Below are 11,580 nucleotides of genomic sequence, written 5' to 3'. Positions count from 1 at the left end.
ATTTAATATTATAATATAATATAATATTATAATATTTAAATATTAGATACCACCACTTTCTTTTCCTACATTCTTATTTTTATTGCACTTGATTTTCCCCCCAAAAAACGATTTACACAGTTAACAATGCCCACAGTGACTGCTTTAAATGGCTGTGCTGTATTTAAGTGATAAAAGTGTGACAGTTCATGATTGTGTCATGCTTACCATACCTTCCCTCTCTGTCATGTAAAACTATTTGAATTGTATCTATATTTAAAAAGTGCCAGCCACACTGTGCCTCCTAACTCTAATTAATGATGCTCATTATTATCCATTGCTGAAATTAAAACACTCATCTAAAATTCATCAATAGCAGCAATAGCAGAAAGATGTTTTTTCCACCATAGATCAACAGCACAGGCCCTTAATTCATTACAAGCTGTACATTGGCTTCTATGCATTTAGCTACACTGGATTGCCTGTAAAGATTATTTGCATTATTAACTATTCGATATCCTAAAACTTTAAATTCATCACTTTTGCCATCGGGTCATGTACATTTGTCATTTTAATCTATAAACCACAATGTTCCTGCCATCAAAATTAATAACAAAAAAATGAAATTGTGATACTTAACTTGATTTTAATATCTTTTTCTTTTTTCCACATGATTAGTTTAAAATAAAGACATTTAATACCAATCAGAACTTGTTACGGAAAACCACAGGGGGAGAGATAAGCTCAGTTGTGAGCAGTGAGGGATTAAAGTACGTTGTTCTCTCGAGTTGTTAAATAACAATCCACTATTAAATAACTGCATTGCATGTGTTCACTCTCTTTAACCAATGCCTTTATCTGCTCTTATCTGATCTTTTAAAAAAAAAGAGAAAAGTACAAAAGGGGTGTTGCTGTAGCAAGAGGAGTCGCAGTCTGGATACTGAGCATCAACATGAAGGACTCAGTGAGTTTGAAAGTGAGCCTGCCAGTGTTTGTGTTAGTGTTTGAGTTGATCATCATAGCTCTTTATGCTGTCTTTGTCACTTATGATGACGATACCAACGCAAAGCTGCAAAACAATGAGACCAGCCCCATGGAGAACTCCCTCTATCGCGACTACCCCTACTTTGCTGATGTGCAAGTGATGATCTTCATAGGCTTCGGTTGCCTGCTGGCTTTTTTCAGATTCTACGGCTTTGGCGGGATGGTCTTCAACTTTCTCACAGCTACATTTGCAATCCAGTGGGCAATCCTGATGCAAGGGTTCTTCCAGTTTTACTATGATGGGAAAATTCACCTGGGGGTGATCAACCTGGTGAATGCAGAGTTTGCCTGTGCTGTGGTGCTCATCTCCTTCGGGGCTGTGCTTGGGAAGACCAGTCCTGTTCAGCTATTGGTCATGGCTTCTCTTGAGATTCCTATATTTGCTGTGACAGAGTGGGCTGTACTCAAATACATTAGGATCAATGATGCAGGCGGCACTATTCTTATCCACATATTTGCCTGCTATTTTGGTCTAGGAGTGACATTTATGCTCTATCGGCCAAGTTTGAATGATGGACATGCTAAAGAGATCACTAGTTATCATTCAGATATCCTGTCTGTAATGGGAACCCTGTTCCTCTGGGTATTCTGGCCTTCATTCAACTCTGCGCTTACATTTAAAGGCGATGATCAGCACAGAGCAATACTCCACACCTTCATAGGTCTCTCCTCATCCACTATCACTGCCTTTGCACTCTCTGCACTATTCAATAAGAGAGGCAAGCTCACGATGGCTGATATCCAAAATGTGACTCTAGCAGGCGGTGTGACAGTTGGAGCTTCTGTGGACATGATGATTTCACCTGTAGCTGCGTATGCACTGGGCGTCATGGGCTGTACTGCCTGTTTCTTTGGTTACAAGTACCTGACCCCCTTTATGGCTTATCGCATGAGGATCCAAGACCAGTGTGGTATTCACAACCTGCACGGACTGACTGGCATCATATCGGCCACAGCAGGGATCTGCGCCATCCTTCTCGCCACTGAGGAAACCTACGGGCCCAGCATGTACCAGATCTTTTCCCACCGTGCTCCACCCGAAGGAGATCCACAGCTGCTAGAACTGCAGAAGGTGATTCCTGGACTGAAGCCGGGCTTGGGACGCACTGCACGGGAGCAAGCGCTGTACCAGGTTGCGGCTGTCTTTACCACCATCGGAGCCTCTACAGTTGGTGGTCTGCTCACTGGGCTGGTCATGAAGTTTCCCTCCTTGGCATCTCCATCTGATAAGAACTGCTTCAATGATGAGCTTTTCTTTGAGTTGCCATCTGACTTTTCCAGTGTAGAAGCCCCCTTAACCTATGAGGAAAAAGGGAAAGTGAATCCCATGGACACCAAAGTCTGAGCTCGTGTACCTTATATTTTTTAACTTGTACTGAACTGTTTCCATAAATCTCACTTAGCATTTTGCATACAAAAAAGCAATGGAAAAGTAACAGGCTGAAATATGAACTTTTTTGCAATATAATGTATTTAAAATAAACAGTTTAATAAAACATGGTTCATTTTATCATTATTGTTATTTAAAAATGTGTGGAATCCAATTTCTTGCAAAAGGTATATGCTTAAATAAATCATTTGTCAAAATGAAATCTGCCATTTTAATTTAAACATTTAATTTTTTTTTAAATTTAGAATTAATGTGTGAAGACATATCAACAATAAGCCAGGGCATATTTGACACACATCGTCCCTTTAGAAATAGATATAAAATAATTTATTAACTCACTGAAGTGTTACAAATACGACAGGAATAAAATAGAAGCCTAAACATGACATTTTCATAACACGACCATGATAGTGGAATCTGTACTAAAATCTGACATAGTTTTACGGTGTCAGATTTAACTCTAGATTGCCTCAAGGATACAAAAGTCCTGTCTATATAACAATCTCACTGTGCTTTACAATCACCAGACCAAAGTATGGCCCATGGTTCAGTCAATGACAACAAGCAACAACGCAGTTTGTGTTGTCATGTCTGCATTACATGCTGTTTCCAGAATTCACCGAACAAATTAGCTTATATGAAAACATAATCTCCTTTAATGGAAATTCATCATCATCATTATCATCAAGGTAACATATGTCATTCAGCATTTTTAACATCACCATCTAGTGCTACTTCATCGTTTTACAAATATTTTCAAATTTCATGTGTTTCACATGTTTTGTGATATTTAAAAAATCATCTCTACTTTGAAAAACTATTGTCTGGACAAGTGAAATAGCCTCTATAAAAGCATAAAGAATATATGAGTTTATGTTATCAGCTGGACTTTTGACATCTGGGACTTCTTAATATACATGCATGGTTTATATGCAAGTTTTGTCACGCTGTTCCGCAACTTTTTATCTGGGCATCATGGGCCTAAGTTGGAAGTGACCAATGTGAAATAATATATCTGCTGCATATAAGGTATCATCTCATTCAAGATAAGACAAGATAACTGAGGATGTGAACAAGCACTTTAAACTTGGCTCTACGAGAAGATCATAATATAAAGGTAAAGTGAGTTTCCATGTCCTGCTTTGATTACTTGTATGAATGGGTATGCCACTGTTACAAAGGTTAAATACATCACCAATCTTTTATGAACTGATAGGTTTGACACAATTCTCTATCTAATCATCAACTGTTCTCAAAAGTTGCTATGTGCTCTGATTTTTATCAAGCACACAATGCTGGTGCATGCTTTTATGTTGAGTGGATCACCTTCTTTATGGAAAAAGGGCAGTGTCTCTTGCGGAGGTTGCCCAAGTCTCCAGCGGTGATGGCAACGCTGTTCCGGAGGCCAGCGATGCTGGTCTGGCAGTCGGCCACCCTCTCAAGTTGGAGTGGCTCCTCTACCGCTCCCTGCTGGAGCAGCCCCTCATGCAGCGGCTCCTCACCCAGCAGGCACGGACCCCCTCGCACCTCATCCACCTCCGGCTGGAGCGCCTCCTCTACCGCTCCCTGCTGGAGCAGCCCTTCCCGCAGCGGCTCCTCTACCTCCAGCAGGTGTGCATTGAAAAACATATCCTGGTCAAAAATGACTCCAAGATTCCTCACAGTGTTTTTTGGGGTCAAGGTAATGCCATCCAGGTCTTTATGTCTTTAAGACATTCCTGTAGTTTATCTGGCTGTATGGACATAAAGTTGGGTGTCATCTGCATACCAGTGAAAAAGCTATGCCTTCTGATGATTCTGCCTAAGGGAAGCGTGTATAATGTAAATAGAATTGGTACCAGCACTGAACCCTGTGGAACTCCATAATTAACGTTGGTGTGAGAAGAGGACTCTCAATTTCCATGAACAAATTGGAGTCCATAAGATAGATATGATTCAAACCACACCACTGCAGTACCTGTAATACCTACAGCATGCTCTAATCACTCTAATAGGATAGTATGGTCAACAGTATCAAATGCTGCACTGACGTTTAACAGGACAAGGACTGTCAGAGGCCATTCATTCATTTGCAACCTTCACTAAAGCTGTTTCTGTGCTGTGATGAGCTCTGAAATCCGACTGAAACTCTCTCAATAAGCCATTTTTCTGCAGATGATCTGCTAGCTGTTTAACAACTACTCTTTCAAGAGTTTTTGAGATGAAAGAAGGTTGGAGATTGGCCTTTAATTAGCTAAGACAGCTGGGTCAAGAGATGACTTTTTAAGTAATGGTTTAACTATTGCCAGCTTGAAGGCCTGTGGTACATAGCAGATTATTAGAGATAGATTGATCATATTTCAGAATGAAGCAGTAATTAATGGTAGGGCATCTTTGGGCAATCCTCTGCATGTTTGCTATATCATCCTTTGCTATATCTATTAATCTCTTTTCAGTCTTGCCTCTGCATCTTTGCCTCCAAGTCGCTCAACCTTAGTTGTCCCTTTGATGTACTCACTGGCCATTCTGGTCAATCCCAACTGAAATCTTAACACCTTCACCTCCAGCTCTGCTTCATATCTTTTTGTCAGTGCTCCTGTGTCCAAAAAGTACATTATAGCAGGTCTCACTAGCATCTTGTAAACATTCCTTTTCACACTTGCTGCTATCCTCAAATCGTCCCCTTGTCACGAATCATCCCTGATACTTATCCCCGCCTAGATTTGTTGATATTCTTGGGATCAACTGTCCATGATCTCACCTTTGACTCAAGAATACCTTGGTATACAGAAGAGTTCATAGTCGACTGGCTGAAAAAACAAGTCAAAATCATCACCACTATCACCAATGTGGTGACAGTTATGTCACGTTCCTGGGTCTTTTGACCAAGCATTTTAAGTTTTAGTTTATTTTGAAGTTGACTAGCTCAGCTAAGTTCATTTGTTTATTAGATTCCCCTTGTGTTTACTACCCCTGTATTTAAGTTTCCCTCACCCTTTGTTTCATGTTTGCATGTTTTATGTTAGCAAGTTTGTGTTGTCATGTCTGCATTCCATGCTGTTTCCTGTTTTATTGTGAAAGTCCTTGTCCTATGCGCAGTGTGTCTAGTTTTTCTTCCCCTTGTCTCATTAGGTCTGATTTGTCCCAGCTATGTTCCCACCTGTTCCCCATTCCTTCATTATCCTCCTGTGTGTATTTAGTTTGTGTTTTCTCGTTCAGTCTTTGTCTGGTCTTCTGTTGTTCTCGACATGTTTCCATGCCTCCAGGGTTTTCCGAGTTTTCCGTGTTCAGGTTTTGTTCTTTGTCTTTTGTGTTTAGCATTTACTTTCTCCCAGTACAGTTCTAGTTAGTTTCTCTCCAGTGTGTATCTGCTTTTTGTTTTTGTACCTTTTTATCAGCCTAATTAAACGGCTCACTTTTTGTTCCTATTAAGTTGGTTTCCATGCGTTGGTTTGTCTGCACCTGGGTCCACTACTTGCACTCCACACAGTTTGACTTTGCACACTGTGAGAAGTTAATGTGAGGATTTAGTGTTGACATGCTGTGTTTGGGTTTCTCCAAATGTGGCGCTATGCATTAAGTATCTAACATTGTTCCACAAGTCTTGTGGTTTGTTCAGATGCAGCTTTGCAAAGCTAAGCAACGTGGCTGCTGCATTGTTTTTATAAACAGGAAGCTTTTACCTGTAGAGTCTGACATGCAGTTTCTCTGAAGCTTGCACAGTCTGACCGCAATGTGAATTTGATGGGATGTCCACTCCTGGGAAGATTATGTTATCACAAACCTGAATGTTCCAGACGAGCACATTTTCATAGCATTTGTTTTTATAGAGGTAGCCCCACTAGCTGATGGTCAGTGAAAACACTACATTTGATGAGCAGCACCTACTTAAAATAAATGGAAGCCGTGAGGCTCACTCTTATGGATGATAATTTTTCAACTGTACTGCAATTACCATTAGTTCTTAGAAACTCTTATCTCAAACATTGATTGTTCAAAGGGTAAATGCTACCACTGGCTTAAATAAGGCTCTCTGATAAATGCAAAGTACAGACCTAAGTGACCTTTAATCCAAGAAGCCTAATGTCGCAACCAAAGGAGTTTAAAGAAATTAAGTGATGGTAACTGATATTAATTCTTGGTTTACACAAAGTAACATTTCTTTTGCATTTTATTTCTGTGTTGTTGTTGTTTTTATACTGCTTTAGGTCTTTTCAGTGACCCATTCATTTCACAGGGTTAAACATTGACACAGCAGAAGAAAGTTGTGTTAAAAGAATTCTTACCAAGTTAAAAGCAAAGAGAAGAAAAGGGATTTATTACACAATATTAAATGTGCTATGACTTGAAAAGCAAGTGTCAAAAAACTACTTACTCACTTATTATAAGTGGAATATATTGTTAAGCATACAAAAGCTTGTCTGGAACACTCTTAGATAATCATTTATTTTATTAGAGCAAATATTACAAAATTAATTACTGTGTCATTTTGTAAAAACAAAAAAACTAAAATAGAGATGTTGTACTTAATTAGCTTTCAAATGCACCATCAAAAAACAAGTCCACCAAAAAATGTCATTGAAATGTTACATAAAATACACATTTTATGTTAAAACTTTCACATTCAGGCAGAGCAGTAATTCTCAAACTGTCGGGGAGTTAAAAGAACATGAATTTTCTTTTCTTTTTAATTTAACAAACGCAAAAAGAGTTTGTGAATGCTATTACTCTGAGCTTTATTTAAGTAAAAATCCACTCGGATCCTGTTTATTATTAATAATTGTTTGAAATTGTGGGTCCCGTCCTCTTGTTAGCTAGTTAACTAGTTTGAGAGCCAATGAATCAGAGAAGTGCAGCACTTCTCTACTTCACAACTGCACAGACGCGTTTCCATTTTTCATATAATAATAAACACTGACATCCTGTGGTGACAGATCGGGCCTGAAAAAAAAAAACAGCCATTTGAGTCATCTCAGCATCAGCAGCTGTGCACGTCTCAGAGATGGTTGGCATAGCCTTCCTCATTGTCTGCAGAGTCAATGGTTTTTGTTCGCTGAGTTTGCACGGAAGCATACAGATCAGACACGGTGGAGAGGGCGTCCGTGTTACCGTCATCCTCCTTCTCTGACTCCGGTGGCTCCCCTAACTGCATTACATCTGAGTACTGTATCTGTGGACAGCTGTGACCAGCCTGCAGCCTGGGGCCCTTTAAGGTCAGGTTGGCATAGCAGTCGTGGTTTTTGGACTGGAAGAAGAAACAAAAAATAATGTAAACATGAACATGACTTCAATGCAATGAACTAGTAAAACTGTCCTTTCTGTCTGTGAAAAGACTTTTAACTAACTAAATTTAATGCTTGCGATATTTTAATATAAGAAAAAGAAGTGTAATTTCAACAGTACATCTCAATTTTCTTACGTGATAAAGAAATGCTGCTTTAGTAGATGAAAGAAATCTGTGAGTGCAACTCTATGCTTTTAAATTGTAAGAAATACATATGTGCTTTTCCTCATTTTTTATATTTTCTTTGGTTTTGCTGTGGACCCACTGTAAAAAAAACAACAACAGAAATTTCCTTAGTAGATATTTTAAAATAATAATATTTTTTTCATCGTTTAATCATTTAGCTATTATTTAATTACTTTGGTTTAATTGGTTTATTATCACTGGCACTGGAGAAGCCTTTATTGGCATGAAAAGGTATAAAACTGAGAGTTAAAAATTAAATAACAATTAAAAATACTAAAGCTATGCCCTTCTTCACATTGGGCCAGGCGGCCAGTTTGGAGTCTTTTCTGGGCCAATTCTGGATCCCAGGCCTTATGTTTGACACCCATGGGTTAGTAGGTCTAGACTGACCTATGCTAGAGGACCACTTTTCATGTTCCTACTATTACCTGATCTAATATCATACAGCTGTATTTTACTTTGTCTGGAGAGATATTGTCATGAAGGTTTAATAACCTGTATGAACAGACAGAGAGCCCAAAGTGAAGCCAGAATAAACGATCTCAAACCTTCCAAAGAGTTTCAAAGAATCTACCTGTAAGTCTGATCTGACTCTCCGCTGATACTTCCCATTTGAAGAGCTGAGTGATGAGTGAGGGGGATTGTCTTCTGTTAACAAAGTTACGCCTGTGGAGAAATAACATCACGCTGTAATCTGATACAAGTGTACTAAAGCATGTGCACAGCCAGACGCACGACCGCTTGCACCTACTTGTTTGCAGGTAGCTTAAGTTTCCATAAATAGGATTTTCTTCCATCTGCCTCAAGCTCTGACTAAAATTGGGAACACAGAAAGGAAAACGGAGTTCTTCACATGCAGATCTGTTTTACTGTAATTTGTTAACAAAAAAAAAACACACTACACACCTTTGCCGTCTTCTCAGTGGACATCTCCATTTTCCTAATACAAGATAAAGATGAATATATTCACAACTGGATTGTTTTCAGGGGGTTTTGTGTTAATTCCCATAAAATGCTGACTTTAACTTGCATTTGGATTTCTGATGTATTTTTGTTACAGGTAAAATGTAAAAATGTTACATTTAATTAAATCTGGTCAAATCAAATGTATTTGATTGATATGCATTCAGTTTATACAAGCACTTTTTTTTTTTAAAATAATTGAGTATTAGAATAAATAACTCTTTGATAATATATTTCAGTTGCATTTTACTCAAACTATAGTGTCATGTTTACTGTGGGTGAAGAATCTTTTTTTTTGAGTGAGGATAGAGTAAATAATGTCATTACCTGAGCCAAATTTTGATATACAACAAAAAATATTCCATGCCAGTGAGATGATCAGCGCTGCAATGAGAACCCCTAAGGTCGCTTGTAATTCCTTAGATAAAAAACCCAACTGTGAAGCTAGAAAAAAGAAAAACAAATATGAGTCACTTTAAATTAATAAACTATGTTTGAGCAACACTCACTGACCTCATAGTTAATCTCATACATGAAGACAGAAAACTGCTATGTATGTTTTTAAAAAATCAAAAGGCAGTTTTTTTTACATAGCTGTGTCTTTAATTTTCTGTCCATCCATCCACTGCCTACCATTTACACATGTGCTCATTGTAGAGCTCACAACCAACTTAATGCAATGTGTATGAATTGTGGGAAGAAATGGAAGCACTGTGAGAAAATGACTTAGCTTCACACAGAAATACCCTACTCACAAAGTGAGTGCTGTGCTTCATCACTGCACCACGCAACACAGAAAGCTAATTTTAGCAATTTGGGACGCCTTTTTTTCCTCTTTAGTTCACATTTTAAACAGATATTAAATAAGTGACTACTACTGATAATAACAATATTAATGAAGAATATCCATCCATGCATCATGTAAAGTTTTTAAAATATGAATAAACAAAATAAAAATGATTTTTTCATATATCTCTTTAAAAAATGCAGAACTAGAGGTACATGCTTGAAAGTGGATTGTTCAAACAATGCTGAAGGAAATTGGCAATAAAGCAAAATGTGAAAACATGCACGGCATCAGAGTCCTTGAGCAATACATCTACACCAGCACTGAGCAGCAGAAAATGTGGTTTTGCTGAGAAACCTGCATGCATGGATGTGTGATGTGTGCAATGTTTGCTGCAGGAATACAGACTGAGCAAAAGCATCTTGGGCGCATTTCCTACCCCAGAAACCATTTGCAGTGCTTTTTGATATACTATGTTTAACATGTTCCTGAAGCCTCATCGATCTCTAGTGAGTTAAAACATTCAGTCGACACACTGTTGGTTTTTGGTTTGCCACTGAATCACATAAAAAGCCTGACTGTAACTGTAACTCTTAACTGTGTAGCTGTGGTGTGCAATATCTCGTATAACTTTCAGCTGAATTTTGCTCATCTTCACCGTGAACGAAGGAGCACTTTAACGTGTTTGGACTCTGCAGTGGTGGAAATGCGTCCACATTCTGCCTGAGTAATATCTGGTGTATAGGATCTCTGTTACAAATCTAAATAAATAATTTAGCTTTGGTAATGTATCACCTCATTAAAATGAGACACATTCTACAATCTTACACAGTATTGCTTTTTGCCTTTGGGCAAACTGCACCGTCCTAATTAAACTGCTGATGCCTCTGAGCGTTTATCACTGTCTGTTTAATCAGAATGCTGTGAGTCTGTACACAACAGACACTTCACATGTCAGCTGTGAAGGCGTGGGAGAAGCTGTGTATAAAAGAAACTTACCTTTTAGTAAGCTCAGTTTTGGGGGATTTTCTTTGTTTGTTTTTGGTTGCTGTGATCAGTTATTTAAAGCACTATTCACTGATTTAAAAACAAAGTTGGAAACATTTTTATCATCCAGCTCCTGCCCCCTTGGCTGAAGTCCTACTGACTCTAATTTTGGATATGTTTCTCTCTCCGGCAGCATCTCAGGCAGGGGTGGGCGGTTAGTTTTCCCAAGGTGCCACATGAGAAACTGCAACTGCTGGGGAACCAACAAGCTGAACAGTTCTGCGCTATATTAATTACATCTCTTTATAAGCTTATTGGTGTGCCCAGTGTAGTTTAATTCCTGGAATGACCTTTTTCACATTGTGCCAGACAGCATACAGTTTATTTTTCAGCACTTTTTTTTTCAAAACTTTAAAATTCCAACTAGAAAGTACTGAGATTCTGTTAAACTTCTATTAGAGCAATAACAGAAAAGATGGGGAAGTCCCACAAAAGCTGCTAATCAAAATGCAATCTGATATGAAAATCAGCCTTTAACCTTTTTTACTCCCTCTAAAGTCAAACCAGTAAAGCTTAGTTCAATATAAAAGCAGCATAAGAAGCATCATAAGCACTAACACTAACCATCTTTATTTATAAATAATGTAAAACCTGATCTAACTCTAAGGAAAACTCTTGGCTTACATTACTGTAAAATCTAACGATGTTTGTATCTTCATTCAAGACTTACCTTGCTGAGTGGAGCTGCAATTTTCTGCCATGGCAGTGAAGTTTAACCAAGGACAATCCAAACTATACTCTGAAAACAAACGTCTACTAAATCTTTTACACCTGTACTCTGTCTTTGACAAGCAGTTCTACAGAACTCGCTGCATGTTTGTGCTCACGCAGTATGATGCGACACCAGCGTGTTTGCTTTTTTTTCTTAAAGGACTGTTACAGGATGTGTGCTTTTGCAGAAAACCACAAACTTTTTTTAGA

General features: G+C 38.4%; 2 protein-coding genes across 3 annotated transcripts; one reads left to right on the top strand and one right to left on the bottom strand.

Annotated features, from left to right (window-relative positions):
• The first annotated feature begins 931 nt into the window (after positions 1-931).
• Positions 932-2,456, top strand: rh50 (Rh50-like protein). The gene has a single exon (XM_040029313.1). It carries the CDS (start codon positions 932-934, stop codon positions 2,366-2,368), a length of 1,437 nt encoding a protein of 478 aa, XP_039885247.1. The 3' UTR covers positions 2,369-2,456.
• A 2,222-nt stretch (positions 2,457-4,678) lies between these two features.
• On the bottom strand, positions 4,679-11,513 carry LOC120731941 (signaling threshold-regulating transmembrane adapter 1-like). 2 transcript variants are annotated; one of them, XR_005695445.1, is made up of 6 exons: positions 10,612-11,322; positions 9,153-9,269; positions 8,769-8,802; positions 8,614-8,675; positions 8,437-8,528; positions 4,679-7,637 (listed from the first exon to the last, which is right to left on the bottom strand). XR_005695445.1 is itself a non-coding variant. In XM_040029361.1 (6 exons), exons 1-6 carry the CDS (start codon positions 11,358-11,360, stop codon positions 7,389-7,391), a joined length of 585 nt encoding a protein of 194 aa, XP_039885295.1. In that variant the 5' UTR covers positions 11,361-11,513; the 3' UTR covers positions 4,679-7,388. The 2 variants fall into 2 exon arrangements, 1 of the variants encoding a protein (XP_039885295.1); XM_040029361.1 differs by lacking the exon at positions 10,612-11,322 and adding an exon at positions 11,330-11,513.
• Positions 11,514-11,580: the final 67 nt, after the last annotated feature.

The sequence above is a fragment of the Simochromis diagramma genome, unplaced genomic scaffold (assembly GCF_900408965.1).
Source record: "Simochromis diagramma unplaced genomic scaffold, fSimDia1.1 OVJJ01000483.1, whole genome shotgun sequence".
Classification (NCBI taxonomy): Eukaryota; Metazoa; Chordata; class Actinopteri; order Cichliformes; family Cichlidae; genus Simochromis; species Simochromis diagramma.
The sequence above is the reverse complement of the archived record's forward strand: the minus strand, read 5'-3'. Positions and strand labels throughout refer to the sequence as shown.